This window comes from Orycteropus afer, unplaced genomic scaffold (assembly GCF_000298275.1).
Source record: "Orycteropus afer afer isolate SDZICR_OR568_19922 unplaced genomic scaffold, OryAfe1.0 scaffold00443, whole genome shotgun sequence".
Classification (NCBI taxonomy): Eukaryota; Metazoa; Chordata; class Mammalia; order Tubulidentata; family Orycteropodidae; genus Orycteropus; species Orycteropus afer.
The window spans coordinates 1,714,057-1,738,661 of record NW_006922030.1 but is presented as its reverse complement, the minus strand read 5'-3'; the positions used below and the strand labels follow the sequence as shown (position 1 = coordinate 1,738,661).

Below are 24,605 nucleotides of genomic sequence, written 5' to 3'. Positions count from 1 at the left end.
GGCTGATGGGTTTGAACCGCCAGCCATCTGGTGAGCAGTCAAGTGCCTTAACCACTAATAATTTATGGAGTACTATAATTATGAAATTAATGTCAGAGAATACATTCATTCTATGGAACTACATCTGAATGGACGAAATTGTTAGTATAGCTGGTCGAAGAATTTCATATCTTGATTTATCAATACATGAATAGTTATAAAATTCAAGATAGGTAGCATAAGGACAAACATGAAAAAAATAAATTTTTGAAGCACAAATTTGGGTAAAATTAAGTACCACATTTGCTGCTTCCTTTCTTCAATCAAAAGACAGGATTCACTCATTCCTTCAGCAAATATTCAGTGCCTCGCCTATGTAAGGCACTATTCTTCTTATTTAGAATGTATCATTGACAAAATAAAGTGTCTTGCCATTCTGGAACTTACATTTTACTGGTGGGTAGACAGAAAGGGAATAATAAACAAAATAAATAAATAAATCATAAAATGTTAGAAAGTAATCCTTTCTATGGAAAAATATAAAAGAGAAGAAGTATGAGAAGTAGGGAGTAGAACACTGGGAATTCATGGAAAAATATTTAATATAAATACTATCTAATTTCTTGAAACATACTTTTAAGATTAAAGCTATTTAAATAGAGGGAGACTGTAAAGGATACCGATCAGTTTCACAATAAATAAATAAATAAAACCAAACTCACTGCAGTCAAGTCGGATTCGACTCATAGTGACCCCTCCTTGAGTTTCAGAGGCAGTATCACCACAGAAGTAGATTGCCTAACCTTCCTTCTGAGGAGTGGCTGGTGAGTTTGAACCACCAGCCTTCTGGTTAGTAGCCACACACCTTAGGCACTGATAACTCAAATAATCACCAGGTATGATAAGGCCAGTCTGACATATAGATACAGATGCATATATAGACATAAATCCTCTTGTTTCGCTGTTTAATAAACACCCCGAAAAACAGAGCTCTCCATATGGAGGAAGGCCATTCTTATATCAAGGAATGTGCAAAATAATAGCTAAAACTCTCAAGGAATGATGTTTAATAAAAGAATAAGCAACACAGAACTATTGGCAAAACCATAGGAAAAACATTCAAAGATCTCTGCAAGCTAACCTATCTTCCCCTGCTTAGACCAGCACACAATGAACTGCTCCTAAATCACAAACCACATTGGAAGAGAGAACAATGAAGGAAGAAGTTTCTTGGAACAAAAGGTCAACTAATAATAATAATAGATTGTTTTATATCATGGTAAAAAAAATAATTAAGAACATTAATTAAAGAAACTTAGCTTATTTTGAGTAGATAAGTGCTTTTTTTTCTTTTTTTAATTTTACTGAGAGTATTAAAAGGAAGAAAACAAGACAAGCATGCCTGAAAATGAAAAAATAACAAAAAGCTATTTCTTCAGCGGTTAAAAATATTAGGATAATAGATATTTCCCAGTTCATAAAATTCATCTTGTTCTTCTAACAGAATGAAATCATTCTGTTAGATCACCTTCCATTTTATACAATACTCACTGGCTACTCTGTAAAAATATTTTATATACCAAACAAGGTGTTTATATACCAAACAAGGGTTTAAATATTTTATATACCAAACAAGGTGTAAATATTTCATGTGTAAAATACATGAAAGGAACCAATTTTAGAATCAATTCCACTAATATATATTTACAGACTATATGTTAATGTAATTGTTGCTGTTTGCCGTTGAGTCAGACGCGACTCATAGCAACCCCTCCTTGGGTTTCCGAGGCAGTATCACTACGGAAATAGATTGCCCCATCTTCCTTCTGAGGAGTGGCTGGTGGGTTTGAACCACCAGCCTTCTGGTTAGCAGTCAAGTGCCTTAGGCACTATGCTACCAGAGCTCCCATATTAATATAATATATCTGGTATTGGGATAAACAATATAAGTGCACACTGTAATTTCACATAGTAAATTTCACAGTGGTTTAGATGCTTACACAATAATATGTGCCTCATAAATGTAAATTTATGATATTCAGATATGGATTATCCCTTACCTGCAGCAATCCTAGATATCTTATCAAGGACCTGAATGGTCTTTGTTTACTTATTTTTCCAGATTAATTGCATTAATTTTGTCTGCAATGCCTACACACTGAGTCTGCTGTATTGGTGTTAATTATAATTTCTTATTGTTTGGTGCCATCAAGTAGGATCCAACCTTATGGGTAACAGAACTGTCCTTCCTTCCATCCTCAAAATCATTGCTATGTTTGAATCCATTTCTGTAGCCACTGTGTGAGCACAGCTACTAGAGGGTGTCCTTCTTTTTCACTTACCTTCTAAGTAGCAAGTATGTTGTATCTCTCCAGTAATTCGTCCTTCCTGATACAAAACAACTGCCAGTCAAGTAAAATCTGACTCATAACCAAACTGTAGGACAGAGTATTACCATCCCACAGGGTTTTCAAGGCTATAAATCTTTACAGAAGTAGGCTGTCACATCTTTCTCTTGCTGAGTGGCTGGTGGATTTGAATAGCCCTTTCACTTAGCAGCTGACCACTTTAACCACTTGGCCACCAGGGCTCACCATTGCTGATGATGCATCCAAAATAAGCAAGAGAACTTCTCATCAACCTCACTTCTAAAGAACATACTGGCTATACTTTCTCCAAGATGGATTTCTTTTTTTCTGCCAGTCCATGGTATATTCAATATTCTTCACCAACACCATAATTCATATATGTCAATTTTTCTTCAATCTTCCTTTTTTATTGTCCATCTCTTACATGCATACGAGGCAATTGAAAAGATCATGGTGTAGGTCAGGTGCACCTAAGTCACCAAAGTGATATCTTTGCTTTTTAACACATTAAAAAATTCTTTTGCAGCAGATTTGCCCAATGCAATACATTATTTGATTTCTTCGCAGCGTTGATCATTAATCCTGGAAGAATCAAATCCTTGACAACTTCAATTACTTTGCAATTTATCATGATGTTGTTTATTGATCCCGCTGTAAAGGTTTTCATTTTCTATACGTTTAGATGTAGTAATACTGAAAGTAGTCTTTTACCTGATTCAGTAAGTGCTTCAAGTTGTTTTCACTTTCAGCAAAGAAAGTTGTGTTATCTGCATATCTCAGGTTGTTAATGAATCTTCCTCTAATCCTGACTGATGTTCTTCTTCATCTATCCCAGTTTCTCTGAATATTTTTTCAACATAAAGATTGAATATGTAAGATGAAAGAGTACAATGCTGCCATACTTAGTATTTTAAAGCACACAGCATTCTTTGTTTTGTTCAAATGACTGCCTCTTGATTCATGTACAGGCTCCACATGAGCACAATTAAGTGTTCTAGAGTTCCCATTCTTTGCCTTGTTATATCATATTTTGTTATGATCAACACAGTCCTTAATGCCTTTGTCTAATCAATAAAACAGGTAAGCAGCTATCTGGCATTCTTTTTTTTCAAAAGCCAAGATCCATCTGACATCTCAATGATACTCCTGATTACATGTCCTCTTCTGAATCTGGTTTGAATTTCTGTCAATTCCCTCTCAATGTATGGCTGCAGCCAGTAATTCAATAATTTTGTTATTTAGTTTCAATAAAAGCTCTACCTTGATGATCACAATGTAGTTTCAAAAGATAATCATGCAATTGTTATATAAATGGTGGAATTTTTACATATGATATAATTTAAAATTGTATAAACTTGAAAGAATGCTAAAGCCATTTTTTTGCTTTGGGGAAAATGTTAAAGTATGAATAATGAAAGCAATGTAAATCATCATTCCTCATTAAAGACAAAATTAACTTTAATAATAACAAAAATACAGTCAAGTCTAGGAAATCATAATACTAACAAAGTAATTTTGAATAAAAAGGGGAAAGATTAACACATATACTATTTTAAAAATATTACCATATATAATATTGTTAATATAGATATTATTTAATCTTAATTAATATAAATACACAGATAATTATAATATCAATAATGGGGAGAAAGAAAATAAATGTGTAGAACCACATGAAAATAATTGAAATTATGGATCTGGGTTAGGTTTAGTTTCATGTGCATTATGCATTCATTTTCCTTTTTCCTTCATGATACATTTGTATCATACAAATACATACAAATGTATTTCAAAACTTGCTATGTCTAGATAATATATACTTACTATAAACAGTGGATAAACAATGGAAAATAAAATAGACATAGCCTCTAACTGACACATGTGACAATACAAATGTACAATTAAGAGAGTTATAAAGGGAATGAATTGAATGTTATGAGAGAGAATATTTACATCTCTCTTTGCTGCCAGGATCTGAGTGCATAAGCTCACAGGCCAAGGGATTGGTTTCAATCACAGTGCCACCAATCATGCATTGTGTTATCCTGGGCAAGTTTATTTAGACTAGTAAGTGCTAATGTTTCAGAGTATAATTATAGTCCCAACCATAATTCACAGATAACTACTTAATTTTCTCTTTTATAGTTATTAACTAGAATATACTCCTAGTCAAACTCCCCAGGTTAGTACATGGCAAACATGTTAACTAATTTAAAGTGTTAATTAATTAATATCTTCTAATGTTAACTTCTTAATCTATTAACAAAGGCTAGTCTAATATAAAATATTTAAAGGAATTGAAGTATTACTTTCAGTCAAGCAAGCCAACAAGTACCAAGAAAAAACAGCTTTGAATACTGTTTAGAGCACTGCAGCTTACAGTAATGATCGTTAAGGCCATTTCCGGTTTTCATAAGAAAGGTATCACCAAATCAGAATGTGTGGAAATGTTGACAGATACCTCAAACTTAATCCCAATTAAATAATATATGAGGGGAACTCAACTTAAACATAAGCAAGCTCTGTGTTTATTTTACTTCTTTCTTGTTTTATTGACATGTCTTTGAAGTTATTACTATAAATATTTCCAGCCTCCCAAACTTACTCTCTTCTATATTACTGTATACTTAAAGTTCATGAATACTAGTATTAGAGGCTTCTCTGGAGTCACTTAAAAGTTCAAAAAATCAATGCTCTCTGCTGCTAACTGAAAGGTTGGAGGATCAAGTCCATAAAGTATCTTGGAAGAAGGCCTGGTGATCAACTTCTGAAAATTAGCCATTGGAAACCCTATGGAGTACCGTTTTACTCTGACACACATGGGTCAACATGAGTTGGGGCTGACTTAAAACTAATAAAAGACTTGTTTACAATTAACACTGCTCCTGAAAGAGAGATCTCCAAAATAATTTCAGATGTGATCTACATTCATATACAATCTCATTTTAGTATATTGGTCTTAAAAAGCAGTAATGTAGATTTGGCAAAGCACTGCATAATGTGGATGAACATGGAAAACATTATGCTGGATGAAATAAGTCACTCACAGAAGGACAAATATTGTGTTTGTCCACTATTGTAATAAGTCCAGGAAAGGTTTACATGTGGAAGGAAATTTTCATTGTTGTTTACCAGGAATGGGAGGGATGGAGAGGGAAAATTGCTAGCTAGGTAAAAAACAAACAAACAAAAAACAACAATGCATTCTATCACTGCTGGAGAAGAGAAATCTTCCCAAATGGTATGATTAACAAAACATCATGAAAGACTCTTTTATCATCCAAATAATTTCCTTTCCTGCTCAAAAGTGTCTGAAATTCATGAACAAAGGTATTTATTCAGATTTCTTTTCTGCCCTTACATTAAATTCCAAGTATCACTGGGACAGTTAAAATCATGACTTAAATTCACAGAGAGGTATAAAGAGGGGCAGCTAGTAAGTTATTTACAGTATATGTCAACAAAATGATGGACAAGTTTATGATAAAAACTCTTTTATCTGAAGGTGAGATAGAATAACATAGGGAATAAAAAATTACAAAAATAATAGCCATTTTTTAAAAAGAGAAAGAGTAGAGTCAGTATAGCTAGAATGCTGCTTAGAAGCAAAAGTGGCCAGACTTCATCTCATGTACTTTGGTCATGTTGTCAGAAGGGACCATTCCCTGGAGAAGAATGTCATGCTTGGTAAAGTGGGGGGTCAGTGAAAAAGGGGAAGATCCTCGAGCAGATGGATTTGACACAGTGGTTGTAACAATAGGCTCAAGCAAAGTGAGGATGGCATAGGACTGGGCAATGTTTTGTTTGGTTGTACATAGGATTGCTATGAGTTGGAGCTAACTCAGTGGCACCTAAGGGCAGTGCCCCTATAACAGAGGTACCCCAAGTGGGTGGCTTTAACAAACAGTAATCTATTTTCTCATTGTTTAGGAGGCTAGAAATCCAAATTTGGGAACCAACTCTAAGGGATGGATTTCTCTCTCTGTGGGCTCTGACTGGGCAGTGTTTCATTCTATTGTACATAAGGTTGCTATGAGTCACAGATGACTCAACCACATATAACAACAAGTAGGCTCTGAGAGAGAAGAAGTTCCTTGTCTCTTTTCAGCTTTTGTCATTGGCTTTGGTAGTTAAGGCTGTTGCTCACTTGGCTGGGCCTGAATGAGTGGCTGGGTAGCTGGATGTAGTTATTCTCCATGGTGAGACTGGCAATCAATTCCATGGTGGAATCTACTGGAGCAGTTGTGTAGCTGCTTTAGGGATGTGGGCTGCTTTCAGTATATAAGAAGCAGCTTTGAGTAAGGTCTCTAGCTTTTTTGCACACTTGAACCCTGCATGTAGCTGAGCCTTCATTCAGTAGCTTGCCATGCTCTGCCAATCTTGGGACTTTTAATGGACTTGAATTAATGGCCTGCTGTGTGATTTGGTAACATCAGGACTGTGCCTTTTTACTTGTCAACGTTGGGCTTGTAAGCCTCAGAAGCCAGTAGCTGCCTGAGCGAAGGAAGCCTCTAGCTTCAGTGGGGCAGGAACAAGAGGCAGAGCTGAAGCCCAAGGTTGAGGGGCTTTCACCCAGCCCCTAGAGCCTGGCACTTTGAACTCAGACTTCTAGCCTCTGAAACTGTAAGAGAATAAATTGTTGGTGAAAGCCATCCCATTGGTGGTCTATTCCTGTCAGATCCGCACTAGGTAACTGAACACTGGCAATCTTCCTGTGGCCTATATCGAGCCCTGTGTTTGTGCTTGCTTGCTCCTGTGCCTAATCTGTGCTTTATATCTCAGTAGTGGTTGGCAAAAGACACCCCTATACTGATACGGACTCATTAGCATAAAAAAGAAAACTATATTTACAAATGGGATTATATTCACATGGTTAGGATTTACAACACATACTTTTGGGGGACACCATTCATTCCATAATTGTTGTTGTTGTTGTTCTTATGTGCCATTGAGTCGGCCCGACTCATAGCGACCCCTCCTTGGGTTTCCGAGGCGGTATCACTACAGAAGTAGGATTGCCCAACCTTCCTTCCGAGGAGTGGCTGGTGGGTTTGAACCGCCAGCCGTCTGGTTAGCAAGCAAGTGTCTTAGCCACTATGCTACCAGAGCTCCCTCATTCCATAATAGAATATAAAATTTGTGCCTTATCAGGAAAAAACTAAAAAGCACTCTGAATATCTGAGGGTGGATTTTGTTTGTTTGTTTGTGTTTAATATATATTTCCATTATAAACACATAATCTTTGTGGTGAAAACATTATGGAAAAGATAGCATTGACATAAACAGATAACTAAGTGACTAAATTAAACAACTTAAACAGTAACTACTAGAGCAAGTAAACAAACATATGCCTATATCTAATGCTGGTTTAGCATTCACTTCTGTGAATGCCATACCCACTTTCTTTACATAGAAGACTTCAGTGGCTTGTTAGGACAACTTTGAATTCCTTGTCTCCTAATTTCTTGGATCTCCAGCCTAAATTCACAACCTAATATACTAGGTCTTCTACAATCTAAACCCTCCTTAACTGTAAAGATTGTTTTCCTCTGCATAGAAACTCAATACCTCTGATAATGAAAGGGTATATTAATTTGTACCCACCAACCACCATGCACTCAAATACTTCCTCACATATTATCCATCCATGCATTCATCCTTTTTATGATCAAATATTAACAAAGCATGTACTGGTGCTGGAAATACAGTAAACAACAAGCAGATAATAATGCTTGATCATATTCTAGTGATGGAGAAAGACAATAAACATGCGAACAAAAAGATCTGCAATATAAATCCCAGTAGTGGTAAGGGTGGTGCCTAACATGCTTGACTGCTAACCAGAAGGCTGGCAGTTCAAACCCACCAGCCACTCTTTGGAAGGAGGGTTGGGCAATCTACTTCTGTAGAGATATCACCTCGGAAACCCAAGAAGGGGTCGCTATGTGTCGGGGCCGACTCCATGGCACATAACAAGAACAACAGTGGTAAGAGCAATGAACCAAAATCCAGCAGAGTGAGGGAATAGAGACTAATATGGGTAGAAATATATTTTAAATAAAGATCGCAGGCAAGGATTTTGTAAGGAGGTGATTATTAAGCAGAGATCAAAATGAAATGAGATAGGAGGAAAGATCTAGAAATAAAGGGATATCAATGGCAAGTGAAGTGATGTGGGAGTGACCTTGGCATTTTTGAGGAAGAGAAAGGAGAGTACAGGGGCTGGAATAGTGGGAGCGAGAAGCCTGAACAGGGAACAAATTGCAGAGTTCCTAGGTCCATGATAACTGAGTCTAGATTTTATTTTAGCTTTGATGGAAAACCCATGCAAGTATTTAAGTAGAACAGTGGTGTGATCTAATTTACATTGTGAAAACTTTGGCTATTTTGTGGGGAACAGGACATGTGGGGCAAGAGTAGAAACCTGTGGCCATCACTTCAGTCCCATAGAGAAGGGACTGTAGCCTTTTGAGAAGGGACACCTTCTTTTGAGAAGGTGCTCAAAGAATTGGTCATGTGTGGGATATGGTTATAAGACAAAATTAATGAAATATGCTGATAGATTGCCTGCAGGGTGGTGTAGTGCCTAAGGCATTTGACTGATAACCAGAAGGCTGGTGGTTCAAATCCACCAGCCACTATTCAGAAGGAAGATTGGGCAATCTACTTCTGTAGTGATACCACCTAGGAAACCCAAGGAGGGGTCGCTGTGAGTCTGACCCGAGTTGACAGCAGTGAGTTTGGCTTTTTTTTTTTTTTTGGTTTAGTGGAATTGGAGACTTTCCTTAGGTAAACTGTGACACCAAGCACTGAAATAGGGAAGACTGAAGAAGAGAGGGATTAGTGAGAAAGACAAGGAATCAAGACTTTGGTTTTTGTCATTTTAAGTTGAGAAACCTATTAGATATTGAACTATGCCCAGAATATAAAGGAGGTGGAAAAATAAGAAAATAAAATGAAGGAAAATGGCTCTAATTGCTTCTTTGATTTATTTTAATAGATGAAAAGATAGGAATCTATCAGGCAAATTATGACAAGATTTTTTCCCAGTCTAAAAGCTTAAAATCAAAAACAAACCAAACTCACTGCCATTGAGTCGGATCAGACTCATAGTGACCCCTCCTTGGGTTTCTGAAACAGTATCACTATGGAAGTAGATTGCCCACCATTCCCTCTGAGGAATGACAGGTGAGTTTGAGCCACCTGCCTTCCTGGTTAGCAGTCGAATGCCTTAGGCACTATGCCACCAGAGCTCCCATCCCAGAGCTTAGTGACCATGAAGTTCTCAAGCAAGGACTTTCTACCTGTACTGGAAATATTGCCTGTCTTGATGCTATCTTATTTTTTTAAGATTATCACTATGAACATATTGACAGATCAGGAAACAAAACTGCAAAAGTAGTTAAGCTAGCAATTTCATTAATGTGTTTTTAGATACATGAGATGAATGTATTCTCTGACATCACTTCTATATTGGAAAAGTCCATAAATCATTACATTATATGTTGAATAATGTTAATAGTTTAGTTCTTGCAATATGACAGAACACAGGTAATACCACTATTTCATGGATAATTTTTCAACTATTTTGATTAAAAGAGTAAGTGAAATTGAACCTCTGTTCAATTTTAAGGTACTGTTAAAAATAAACTGTCCTATTTGAACAATATTTTCAATCTCTTTGGTCCATTAAAATAATAAAATTGAAATGTGAAACAATTAACATTTAACCAAAATTTCCAAAAATGCAAAATGGTGAATAGCATAAAATATAACATATGATCAAAGAAAAGAAAAACATAAATTTTTCCATGATAAAAGGACATAGGCTTGGGAAATTAAATGATTCATGCAAGGTAACAGAGACAAGCACCGAAGAGACAAATGGTGCAGGCTGCCTACAGTCAGGGGTGTGAAATTCTCTGGACTTACGGGCTATGTTTGTTTTCCCCTGGTCCCTGCTATGGGGACAGAGAGGTGATCAATTACACCGCACTCAGTTGCAAGTACATCCTGGGAGGGCAAGGGTCTCTCCACTGCCTTGGGCAGGAATCAGCCTTCCAATCAGTAAAGAAGCATAGGATCTCCAAAAACAGCATCTGGATTTCTAACCTTTCTCTGGACCTACCCCATTATCTCATTATTTCTACCCACTTCACCTTGGGCTCTTAATTTCTAGGCTGTGTCGTTGATTTAAACATTCTCCAGAGTTCCGAACAAATTCTTCCCCTCATCTCTTGACTTTAATCCCTAGCCAGTTCCCCCACTTCCACAAAAAGGATTCATTACACAACTTGGTAGTTTTGGACTCAGACTTTGATCCAGAATTCTGACTGGGCTGTGGTTTATTCTGACCCTTCATCTAATAAAGAGTAACACTGGTACTTATCTCATTACTGAGAAATATTTCTAATGAAGTTGAAAGCTCCAAAGAACACTGACATTCCTATTTTTGATATAAACAATTTTCTCTGTAATAGTAAAAAGGTGAAAAATGGATTTTTCTCCAAACCATAAAAGACTGTCTACCTTTTAACCTCTTGGTTTAGAAGAGAAATAAAAGTTCTATTATTTAACGGACCTTTCAAGTAGTCTTGTGAAACAAGCCTGCACATTTATCAAAAGAAACTATAGTCAGTACTTCAAACATTCCAATTCAAATAGCACAGATAATGTAAACTCACTTTAATCTTCTTGAAAATGTCTGCAACAAGAGGAAAAGAGGAAGAAAAGAAAAAAGTCCTTTAGCTCTTGATGTTACACTTTATAGGTGATCCTTTGCTTCTTTACTGATTAAAAGGCTGATTTTCTGTTTCTTTCTTTATTTAATGAGGATTCTCTTAAATGTCACTGTCATTTATTGATATTCTCAGTGAAGGTTGCCTAAAAGACTTTACCTCAAAGGCCTGAAAGGTCAACCCAACAAAATAGTCCTCAGACACTGTTATTTTCCACACACATTCTTTCATGGGTCTATAGTCATCAGGATAATTAGGAGACTGGATCTGTCCTTCGTTTTTGCGTATCTCACCTCCACAGATTGCTGAGGAAAGCAAAAATAAACAAACAAGCCTTGACATGTCATTTCATTTTCATTTTCTCTGAAGGAAATATTTTAATTCAATTTCTATAGCTGCTGGTTATACTACTGTAAATATTTAGATGGTAAAATACCTAGTCACTTTAGTATAAATACTAGTTAATTGCTCCAACGAAATATATACTTTTCAAACCACAGTTATTTCAAAACTGTACCAAAAAAAATCCTTTTTGCAATTTTTAAAAACCGTTTAGGAATTTTGCAAATTTATTCTATGTGAGTCCATTCTGTGATTCCCTGAACTTCTTCCTTAGGCCTATTGTCAAAGATCTGAGCAGGAGGGAAGCTTCACCCTTCACAGAACTTGCTGGGTCTCTGTGCAGCCAACATCTGTGGCTCCATCCAGATAATCCTTTTCATTCTATACACCTAATTTTTACAACAAAATGCTTCCTTTCCTTAAATGTTTAAGGGAAGCAGAAATCTGCTGTCTTGTAAATTACCTAAACTCACAGATTAGCAGAAGTAGAAGCAGGGGGAGTTTTCTCAACCCACAACCTGGCAAGAAATGAGCTGGTTTTTTAAAACCAGGAAGTACGATGTCAGTTTATTGTTTTAGTGACATATAGAACAAAGCATTTGATACATTCTTCCTTGAGCGCTGACTCTCTAATTTAGACAAAGCATGCTCCAGAAATGTGCACAATTGCTTTCTGTGCAGTTCTCCATAAAGAATGTTTCAGCAATACGGGGACCGAATAGAACAAAACAGTAGAAAAAAAAAGTGATGGCTTCATAATATGTTAATATTACAATGAAAATGCAACTAAAATATAAGGGCTATTGTGTCAATTGGGAATTCTTTTTTTCTACACATCTTTGAGTATATTTATATGATACTATATCACTGATTGTGGATGGCACAGGACAGGGCAATGTTTCCTTCTGTTGTGCCTAGGGTCACTGTGAATCAGAGCCAACTCCCTGGCACCTGATAATTACAAAATATCACTGATAGCACAAAAGTGATTGCTTTTGCAATTTAAATTTGCTGATTCTTATTAAAATAAGCTACATAAATATCATAGTGTAGCCTTCAAAATTTCATAATTTTAAAAGTTGGTTGCAATATTGTTCTAATGAAATAGGGTGAAAGGACATTCTGTGAACACATCTAAGATTAAATCATATGTAAAATTCACTGTGACTTGCCTTCATAGACAGCTGCAAAACCTTTTCCTACCCAATTACTGCTGCTACGAAACTCAATCCACATTCTGCTGTCTGTAGAGGTAAGGACTTCAGGAAATTTGTCCCCACAAAATCTACCTAAAAAGAAAAAAAAGAATAAAGGTAGATTCCTAAAAATGACTGGTTAGTTCTTATGTGCTTTCTATACTGCCTACATACGACATACATAAAACCCAGTTTGGTTCATAGTTCTATTACCAACCAATAGATATGTCTTATGTCTTAACATTTATTGAATAAAGATGGATAAATAAAAAAAATTCTTCATGTTTATTTATAAAGCATCTGAACATTTTATCCTCACACTAACCAACAGATGTATTGTTATCTGTGGTATTAAGAAGCAGGTCAAAGAAACTTATTTGTAAAAGATGACATGACTCATCAAGGTGGAGAACAGAAAAAAGTAGGCAAAAGTCATCCTGAGAAACTGGTTCACATTGTCAGTCTGGTCCTTATTAGGGGAGTAACTTGGTTACTATGTTCTCAGCCTAATGTTGACTTTTCTGTTTAGCTAAGTTCAGTGATGACCTTTCAGGTAAACCTCTTGGCTATTTCAAGTAAGTTAGGGGCATATAGCATAGAGTAGTGCTTCTGAAATTCTAAAGTGCACATGAACTGCAGAAATGTCCTTTTAAATGCAGGCTCTAATTTAGAAGGTATGTAATGGGACCTGTTTCTACATTTTTAAGAACCTTCCAGGTCTTTCTGACACTGCCACTCTTAGGGCCATAATTGGAGGAATGAGGTCTTAGTGGAAACAGTGTGAAAAGCTGTGCAAATGAAAGCCATGATCAGACAGCATCAGCCTGTTATGTTGGACCATTACATTATCGAACCACGGAATGTTGATGATGCCCAAAGTCTTCTCCAAAATTTTAGCTTTACATATGATTCTTCCATAAGAGTTTAATGAATGTTTTCTTAAAATGTACATAACTAGATTACAAATTATTTCATCCAGGCAAAAATTAAAAATTCAAGACATATTTTCCTCAGCCAGACATATTTTGATATAAATATATTTTGCCCATTTTTAATATTTATACAGAACTCTTAGATTTACTAAAGATGCCATCACTTTTAATATAATAGTGTCCATTCAGTTGATTTCAATGTGAAGAAAAAAATCTGTACAGTGCAGACACATCGAACAGAGCTACTTCTAAATGTAAATAAAACGTCATGATCGTAAGAAAAAAATCAACATAGAGTGAATGCTTACATGCTCAAAACAAGCTCTCACCTTTAAGTAAAACAGAGGGCAACAGTAAACTGTCTCATGCGAGTTAATGGTGTGGTCTGTGGTTAAACGTTGGAAGCAGACTTTCGTATGCTCCGAGTTGGAGTGACAATTTATGATACAAATTACAAACAACTCTCTGAGAAGCAAAACTGTGACATCTGTAGTAGGAGCTAACATGCTCGTCACAGGAAGTCAGCTACTAACATGTATCTAACATCTCACCCTCTACTACATTAGCAAACAAACAAAAACCCACACACATAATTTATCTAGTTTTCTCATCAAAGCTTTGATTTTCAAGTTAAAAAAAATGTAAACATTGTGAGGCAACATTATAAGCATAATACATGCAAAACTGTTCTTGATCATTATGTTTAGATCCAAGTGTCTACCTTTTAATATATTATTCTGTGGAAAGCTAGTTTAAACCAATCAAATAATCTATTTTTTAAGCATTTTTGCTATGGTTGAAAAATAAAAATAAACATAATATTAGTCACACATATTTAACTCTAAGTAGACTCCTGAAAGAATCGGTTGTCTTTCAACGAACTCAAAAAAAAAAAAAAAAAAAGCCCACCTCACTGCCATCTAGTAGATTCCAACTCATAGCAATCCCCTTTGGGTTTCTGAGGTAAATCTTTACAGAAGTAGACTACCCAGTCCTCTTTCTGCAGGGAAGTATGTATTTGGAGCCACATAGTAAAGTAAATCTCTTACCAAGGAGAGGTGATTTTCTCCAGTACCCATCTCTTACTTCAATGTAGTCATACCAGCACAAGCTACTCTTGTATAGGTCCATTGTGGTAAAATTTAAAACAATCTGCCAAAAATAAATAAATAAATAGAAATGATACAGAGGGAAAAAAAATCATTATAACCACACATGGCATTTGATCCCTTGAGACCAGGAATCCAGGACTACCATGAAAATGGATTCACTGATAATTCTTTCTTTTTTTCTTATATTGTTGTTGTTGTTGTTATGTGCCATTGAGTCAGACCTGACTCATAGTGACCCCTCCTTGGGTTTCCGAGGCAGTATCACTACGGAAGTAAATTGCCCCATCTTCCTTCCGAGGAGTGGCTGGTGGGTTTGAACCGCCAGACTTCTGGTTAGCAGTCAAGTGACTTGTGTATATTGAAATGCTTTAAATACAGTCCCAGAATTAGAATTTACCCATCTAACTGTAAACAAAAGCAGATGTTATTATGCTTCTCTGGACCAAGACTGTGTACCCAAAGATTCTTCAAATTAGAAGACTTTGCACATGACTCATTTTTCTGGACATTGTTTTTGAATTTTGCTGCTTTTTTCTTATGATAATTCAAGAATAACTGTAGGAAAAAACTTTTTTTACTGATTTACCTTTTTTTTAAAAAAAATTTATTGTGATTTGGGTGAATGTTTACAGAGAAAATTCATTTTCCATACAGCAGCTCACATACACTTTGTCTCATGACATTGACTGCAATTTCCTAAAACACAACATCTCCCCTCTCACTTCCTCCCCATAGTTACCATTTTCCTGTGTCCTTCTCTCCCATGCACTCCTTCCCCACAAGCTATCTCCCTGTGCATACACAGCCCTTCTATTCTCCCATGATTGATCTCTTCAAGGAGTATATCTACCTGATGTAAACGTTCAGCTCATATGCCTGTCTTTTGATTGGCTGGAAGCCATGGGAGTGGGTTCAATTCCAGAGCTGAAGGGCATCTAGTGGCCATAGTCTCAGGGGTCCCATCAGCCTCCATCAAACCAGCAAACCTGCTCCCTTTTTTTTTTTTTTTTTTGATTTTGAGTTTTGTTCCACATTGTTCTCCCACTCTATCCAGGATCTTCTACATAGATCCCCCTCTGAGTGGTAGACAGTGGTAGCCGGGCACCATCTAGTTCTTCTAGTCTCATAGTTGTATAGCCTGAGGATCGCATGGTGTACCAATCGCCTGGACTAATTGTTTCCATGAATCTTTGGTTTTCTTCATTCTTCTTTGCTCTGGATGAGGAGAGACCCATCGTTGCATCTAGATGGCTGCTTGCAAACTTATAAGATCCCAGTTGCTACTTGCCAAAGTAGGATGTGGAACAATGTTTTTGTGTAGTATGTTATGCCAGTTGAACTTGATGTCCACTGCAACTATGGTCTTGAGCCCACAGATCCAACTATTCACTCCCTCTGGGTAGCTGGCTGTGGCCAAGAAGTAACTAAATCTTGTCCCTTGTCAGGTCTCCTATATTCTTGGGAATTCTTACAGAACATACAAATACGTTTGTAGAAACTTATCTGCCAACCCTATACATGGTCATGGTCACAGTTCCCCCTGTATAGACATACCTAATAATTAAGCCTGTCCCCCCATCTATATACCCTTATACAATGTTTGTCTTCACTGACAATGCAGTATTGTATGTGCAAAAGGGTTCATTTTGGTTGCCTGTACCTCCCATGCACCTCTCTTTCTCTTCCTGAATTTACGTTTTTTAGTGACTATTTTCAAACAATTAGACATTTTATTGACTTTCTAATTTTTTACTCTCCTGATTTCTTTTACAAAGATAGAGACAAACATGAGAAATCACATATGATGAGGTAGTATTGGGGAAATTATTTTTCATATTCAAAAATTCATTCTATTTGCTTGAAGTATCAAAGGTGCTTAAGGTTCACAATGAATCTGTTCTTTACTTTAGAAACCAAAATAGAGTTTGTTGAAAAGCATCAATTTATATGAGTATTTGAAAACTTGTACTATAAAACTTAGTTGGAAAAAGATCCAAAGAATCTTTTCATGACAAAACAAAAAGCTGAATATACCAGAACTCTCTCAAGGAAAGACAAAAGTAATTTTAAAACCATGATAATCAATCCTAAGTCTATATACCTATTTTGCACAGAAAAAAAACATTTTGTTCTCTTTGTTAAGCACAACATTAAACTGAAAAGTAAATGACAAATATAGAAAATCAATAACTAGTTTTTCCCAGAATGAAGATATAGCTAAGTAGAAATATTTCTCATAGCATCTTGTACCTAGATAGTAGAGAAATCATTGATGAAATTAAATCAAATTTGGTTTTAATTGTTCATTTGGATCACCCTCTTTTATTGTATACATGTTGTTGTTGTTGTTGTTAGGTGCCATCGAGTCATTTCTGATTCATAGCGACCCCATGCACAGCAGAACGAAACACTGCCCAATCCCACACCAGTTCCACAATCCCTGCTATACCTAAGCCCATCATCACAGCCACCGTGTCAATCCATCTTGTTGAAGGCCTCCCCCTTTTTCTTCGACCCTCTACCTTACCAAGCATGACATTCTTCTCCAGGGAATGGTGCCTTCTGACAACATGACCAAAATAGGTGAGACGAAGTCTGGCCATTCTCGCTTCCAAGGAGCTTGCCTGAGTTCCCTCTCCTAACCTGGATCCCTGCGGCTGACTCTCCTCTGTCCGGGTTCCTGGCTTTTAATCCCCTTTTTCCCGCTCTCCTAACCTGCTGCTTTGGGCATGCCTGAGTTCCCTCTCCTCACCTGGATCCCTGCAGCTGACTGCTCCTCTGTCTGGGTTCCTGGCTTTTAATCCCCTTTCTCCCACTCTCCCGCCCTGCTGCTTTGGGCATGCCTGAGTTCTCTTTGATCCTCTTTCTCCCACCGTCCTGCTTTGGGCATGCCTGAGTTCCCTTTCCTCACCTGAATCCCTGTGGCTGACTGCCATTGCATACATAGAAACTAAGAATTTTTTTTTAAGTACAATGAGTCAGTTTTATCTTAAAAGAAAAAAAAAAAAAACTCACTGCCGTCTAGTCAATTTTCGAGTCAAACCAACCCTTCCTTGGGTTTCTGAGGCAGTAACTTTACGAAAGTAGATTGCCCAATCTTCCTTCCAAGGAGTGGCTGTTGGGTTTGAACTGTCAGCCTGGTGGTCAGTAGTCAAGTGCCTTAGGCCCTACACCATAACAGCATCACTATTTTACTATTAAATTCACCTATTTCAGTTTCTTCAAACATGAAATTTCTTGATTATAGACAGAGAAAATCTATAAAATATAAAAAATAGAGGCTTTTTTAACATAATACATTAAATTGGAATATGATTAGGTTTCATTAAATAGAATTTCTCACTAGTTTTTTCTTCTTTATTTATAATTTTTTCTGTTCTGTTTCCTTGGTTTTTCTTTCCTTTATTTTTCCCCTTGCCTAATGTTATCATTCTAAATTTTCTCAAAAAATATTTATAAAAGTTTCCTCAATACCCAAGGCAAAATACTCATTTTTATTTTTCATCTGACTTGATGGCAGTGAGAGAAAGACAGAGAGAGAGAGAAAGAGAGAGAGAGAGAAATTCTCACATTTGATTAGCAAAATGTTTGAATTCATTAATTATTTTTATAAAATACTCAATATATTTTTCTTCCATCTCTGAATAACACTGCATCATTATATCATTTTTTGGATATAACTGGAAATAATTTCTGGCTTTTCCCCTTTAACTTTGTTAAAAAAAAATTAAGTCTGCTACAAGTGGAAATGCTACCACTGTCTTATGTTTCATTTTGCATTTATATTGTCCTTATAGCAACCACCAGGGTTTCAACTCTGTATTATCATGTAAAAATTCATTTATTATAGCAGATATTACAAAATTCAAATACAAACACAACAATAGACCCCAAGACTCATTTTGTGGCTTGTTTCTTTAATTTAAAGGGAAGTTTTAGAATGCTGTGCAAATAATTTTCATTTGCTTCTTAAGGTAAAAAATCAGCTCAATTGCAAAGATGCCTAGTTTCAAATTCTATCCAAAATTTTTAAAAATGTAGATGACAGCTAATAAACAGTTAATATTTGCATTCTTGAAAGACACACACACACACAGAGTTGGAAGAGGGATAATGTCAAGCAGAAAAGTTTCCTATCTTGTTTTTGATCTTCTATTTTAAAAGCCAAGCACCATGGAGGAACAAAACTAGCTTAACTTTAATATAAAGCAGAGTCTTTTAGAAGCAGAAAATGTAATAAAGATAGTTTTTCTAAAATCAAATCATAGAGGTCTGACTGTAAATTTGACTAAATTTTCTAGTAGAATCCATCAGTGAATTAGAAATTGAAAGTACTTTGAGAATATTTGATGGCTTTATTTTTTGCACTTTTACGCAAACATGTACCCTTTTGCAAAGAATTATAAAATAAAAAACTACATAACACAATTAGGTAAATATTTTATTTCTTATAGATAGTAAATGTACCAATTTAAAATTAATCACAGCTCCCTTGAAACATGAGGATGATGTTGATACAGGAGCAATTCCAAAATTTCCTATAATCTGTTAGGAGATTTACTTGCTATTCAGCAAGTTAAAGTAATATAATTGCTGTTGAGTTTGCTTATTAAAGATTTTGCTTTTAAATGTTGCAGAGTAAAGAATATTGAGGAAAGGCAGATCAACAGTTCAAGGGCCTAAGTGACTACAAATCTCTAGAGATCAATACAATCAAAGAGCTTTCATCAACACAATTAAGACAATAATGACTACCTAAACAAATTCCACAATACCATAGGAAGGCCGATTAGAATAATATCTACATTTTATAATTCAGAGAATGGAATAGAAATAAACTTTAACATTTAGACTGATAGTATTAAATGTTTCTTCAGGAAAAAAAATAGTAGAATCAAAAACAATAAGCAATAAAATATATTGCTAAGCTACCAGCTAGAAGAAGATTGGACAAGCCTACTAAAAAGTAGAGTAAATCACAATTTTCTTTTGAAAACTACAATGTATAGCCCAAATCTGGCTTACAGTCTGTTTTGTAAATAAAGTTTTATTGCAAGGCATCTACTACACATATTCACTTACCATATTGACTATGGTTGTATTTGCTCTACAATGGTAGAATTGACTAGCTGCAACAAAGACTATGGCCTGCAAAGTCAAAAATATTTATTAACTCTCCTTTTCACAAAAAGTTTGTCAACCCTAGTTTGGTGATCATTAAAGATTACTTCAGCTCTGCAATTGTTGTTGTTGTTGTTAGGTGCCATTAAGCCAGCTCTGACTGATATCGACCCCATGTACAACAGATCAAAACACTGCTCAGCCCTGACCATCCTCACAATACCTGCTATTTGCAGCCACCATGTTAATCCATTTGAGAGTCTTTTCCTTATTTGCTGACCCTCTACTTTACCAAGCATGGTATCCTTTTCCAGAGAATGGTATCTTCAAACAACATGACCAAAGTGGGTGAGACAAAGTGTGTCCATTCTCCCTTCCAAGGAGCATTCCAGCTGCCCTTTGTCGATTTGGTCCTTCTGGCAGTCCATGGCATTTTCAGTACTCTTCACAAACATCACAATTCAAAAGCATCAATTTTTCTTCAGTTTTTCTTATTCATTGTCCAGCTTTCATGTGCATATGAGGCAATTGAAAATACCATGGCTTGGGTTAGGTTTACCTTAGTCTTCAAAGTGACATCTTTGCTCTTCAGCACTGTAAAGAGGTCTTTCGCAGGAGATTTGACCAGTGCAATACAATGTCTGATTTCTTCATTGCTGCTTCCATGGGTGTTGATTGTGAATCCAAGTGAAACGATCTCCCTGCCAAATTCAATCTTTTCTCCATTTATCATGATGTTGCTTACTGGTCCAGCTGTGAGGATGTTCATTTTCTTTATGTTGAGGTGTAATACATACTGAAAGATGTGGTCTTTGATTTTCATCAGTAAGTGCTTCAAGTCCTGCTCACTTTCAGCAAACAAGTTTGAGTCCTCTGCATATTGCAGATTGTTAATGAGTCTTCCCTCAATCCTGATGCTGTGTTTTTCATATACTCCAGCTTTGCTCAGCATACAGATTGAATAATTCTGGTGAAAGGATACAACGCTAATGTACACCTTTCCTGATTTTAAACCATGCATCCCCTTGTACTGTTCAAACGACAGGCTCTTGGTCTATGTACAGGTTCCTTACAAGCACAATTAAGTGTTCTGGAATTCCCATTCTTCACAATGTTATCCATTTGTTATGATCCACAGAGCTGAATGCCATTGCATAGTCAATAAAACACAAGCAAACATCTTTCTGGCATTCTTTACTTTCAGTTAAGATTCTTCTGACATCAGCAATGCTATTGCTCATAACACTTGCTCTTCTGAATCCAGCTTGAATTTCTGGAAGTTCCCTGTCAATATACTGCTGCAATTGTTTTTTAATTATCTTCAGCAAAATTTTACTCCCATGTGATATTAATGACATTGTCTGATAATTTCCACATTCTGAATTACTCTGAAAGCTCTGAAATTATATCATGTTAATGGTAAAAAAAAGAAAAAAAAATCATATCTTTCCCTATAACTAGAAAATTTCCTTCTAAGTTCAAGTTTTAATGCGTCAGTATACTGTTTCTGATACTGAATGAATTTTCTAATCATAAAACTATAAAACAGAGGTCACTGGATAGGGACTAGCAGGAAAAACTCAGATATTCCTAGAACATTGTCAAGACTTCCATGGATTATTATTTCCATGGTACATATTCAGACATCCTTCATAATATAAATACTGAAAACAAATATAAAATAAGATAATAATCCAACCCATATGCCAAGAAACAGAAAAAAAAAAAGTAAACTTACTGTATTTTAAAGGTCCTTAAGAAAATAATCCTGTTAAAAGCAGAGATGACAAAATTAAAGAAAGAAAAGAAGTGAGGACTTGGGGCCTTGATCCAAATGCCAACTTAAAAGTGACTAGTTGCTGACCATGAAGTTGTCAAGGATTTTATTTTCCTTGGACACAACAGCAGCCTTGGTGATGCAGTGGTTAAGCGCCTGATTGCTAACCAAAAGGTCAGAGGTTCAAACCCAACAGCCTCTGTGGAAGAAAGATGTGACAGTACATTTCTATAAAGATTTACTGCCTTGGAAACCCTGTGGGGAATTTCAACTCTATCCTGGAGGGCTGCTCTGAGTCAGAATTGACTTGAGGGCAATGGGTTTGGTTTTGGGTTTGGTTTTGGATCCATAGTTAACACCCACTGAAACAGCAATCGGGAAATCAAACAACATATTGCACTGGGCACATCTGCTGCAAAAGACCTCTTGAAAGTATTAAAAAGCAAAGACATAACTTTGAATACTAAGGAGTGTCTAACCCAAGCCATGGTATTTTCAATAATCTCATATGCATGTGAAAGTTAGATAAAGAATAAGGAAGACTGAAGAAGAAGTGACTCATTTGAATTATGATGTTTGCAAAGAATATTGACTGTCCCAGAAGGAGCTCTGGTAGCGTAGTGCCTAAGGCACTTGACTGCTAACCAAAAGGCTGGCAATTCAAACCCACCAGCCATTCCTCAGAAGGAAGGTTGGGCAATCTACTTCCGTAGTGATACCACCTTGGAAACTCAAGGAGGGTCTCTATAATTTGGGTCCGACACATAACAACAACAACAACATGGACTGCCTGAAGAACCAACTAATCTGTCTTGGAAGAAGTATAGCCAGAATATAGCTTAGAAGGAAGGATGGTGAGATCCTGTCACATGCTTTGGACATGTTATCAGGAGGAACCAGTCACTGAAGAAAAACATGTTTGGTAGAATGTCAGAGAAAAAGAGAAAGACCCTCAATAAGGAGGATTGACACAGAGGCTGCAGTAGTGCTTTCAGCATAGCAATATTTGTGAGGATGGTGCAGAACTGGGCAATCTTTTATTCTATTGTACAAAGGATCACTATCTAATTATAACCACCTGGATACCAAAAAAAAAAAAAAAAAATCATTGCCACCTAGTCATTTCCAGCTCATAGAGACCCCCATTGGGTTTCCGAGGCTGTAAATCTTTACGGAAGTAGACTGCCCAGTCTTCCTTCCACGGAGCAAGTGGTGAGTTTGAACTACTGACCTTCCAGTTAGCAGTCAAGTGCCTTATCCACTATGCCACAAACTGGATAGCACCTAACAACAACAGTTGCTGACCTCATTAAAACAAGTTGAAAAAAGAAAAACAGAAACTGAATTTTTCTATTGAAAGTAATTTTTGCTTAAAACCTACATTCTTATATCAGGATTTAGAAATTTTACTTTGACATTGACAACTTTTCTCTCAAGAACAAAAATCAATGCACTATTTTTTTAATCGTACTTTTCCTTCATCTCCACTTCATCCTCATATCTAATCAACTGCAAACTGCTATGGATCATACCCTGAAATATCCCTAAAAATGCCTTTATTTCCTTCTTCACTCTTAATGCTTTCCATACTTTTCTAAAATACTGCACTATTTTCACAAATGCGCTTTTAGTGTCAGTTTCATTCTTCTCCATTCGCTCCCTGTTGCTATTGTTGTTAGCTGCCATTGAATCGGCCCCCAACTCATGGTGACCCCATGCATGAGGGAAAGAAATGCTGACAGTTCCTGTGCCAATGTCATGATTGGTTGTGGATCTAACTCTTGTGATCTATAGGGTATTCACTGATTAATTTTTTGAGGTAGATTGCCAGGTTTTCTTCCTAATCTGTCCTAGTCTAGAAACTCTGCTGCCACCTACTCAGCCTTACAGCAACATACAATCCACCACTGATAGGTAGGTAGTGCCTAAACATGAGGTACACTGGCTGGGAATCAAACCCAGGTCTCCCTCATGGAAGGTGAGAATTTGACTACTGAACCACCAATGCCTCATATTCACTCCTTATGGTCACTTTAATAGTAAAACTCAGCCCCCACCATGCCATTGGTGATTTCACAACCAACTTAGTATAATATTCTAAACCTGAGCATCAAAGACTCTAGAGTCATAATCCACCTTGCTGCCTCATCTTTCACTATCTAAAACACATAAACTTTGCTTCACTCATTCTGAAATTCTTGCTGTTGTGCCCTGGCAAATACTCCACTTGCAGCCTCCATGTGTTTAAAGTGATCATAATTCTATCTGGGATTCTACTTCCCCTTTAATCTCCTACCTCTGTGAATCCATGAGAAATTGTAGCTTGCTTTCATCAGTTATTTTTCAGCATTTGCTATTATAATACTGGGCCTTTTCCCTGCTTATTCTTGATAGCAAGGCTTATTTTCACCTTTCAGAAGATACACTTATTTTAATGGAATCATATATTTATCTGTCTAGTAATTTCTAGATTTTTACAGTGTCTTTGGCAGTATAAATGATATATTAATCCCGTATGTGTAAGTCATAATGAATATTCAAAAAGAAATTTTGTAAAACAAAAAAGTGAACTTTAATAACAGCTTTTGAAAGGAGTACTTAGAAAAGAAAAAAAAAATATTAACCTCATTTAAATCATAAATAACCTACCCTTGTTCAAAGGTCAATAAATTCTAAGGGATGAAAGAATTGATAGTCTGTGCTCCTATCAGGTCAATCCAGCTACATGCTAAGCTGCACATTCTGGATTGTTACTAGCACAATCTGTGCAAAAACAAGAACAGATTTAGGTTGAACAGGAACTTGTCTTTACTTTGGGAGGCAATAGTAGGCAGACATACATGTGAATTGACAACCATAATTTTGAAAAAGAATATTTTTTCGACACAAAATAACATTTGCTTATTGTGGAAAATACAGAAAAGAATGAAAAAGAAATAAAACATATTTGTATATTTTTATTTTATTACTACCATCAGAAACACTGTTTGGTACATTACCGTGCAACTTTAGGAATAGTCCGTTTAGGCTAAAAGGCTC

The 24,605-nt window shown here is 36.2% G+C and overlaps 1 protein-coding gene across 1 annotated transcript in view; it reads right to left on the bottom strand.

Annotated features, from left to right (window-relative positions):
* TLL1 (tolloid like 1) overlaps positions 1 to 24,605 on the bottom strand; it is a 381,362-nt gene that overhangs the window by 85,416 nt on the left and 271,341 nt on the right. The window contains exons 10-12 of the mRNA XM_007954208.2: positions 14,606 to 14,708; positions 12,601 to 12,717; positions 11,246 to 11,391 (exon numbers count right to left, since the gene is read on the bottom strand). Coding sequence (XP_007952399.1) covers positions 11,246 to 11,391; positions 12,601 to 12,717; positions 14,606 to 14,708 — 366 coding nt within the window. The remainder of the gene's footprint in view (positions 1 to 11,245; positions 11,392 to 12,600; positions 12,718 to 14,605; positions 14,709 to 24,605) is intronic.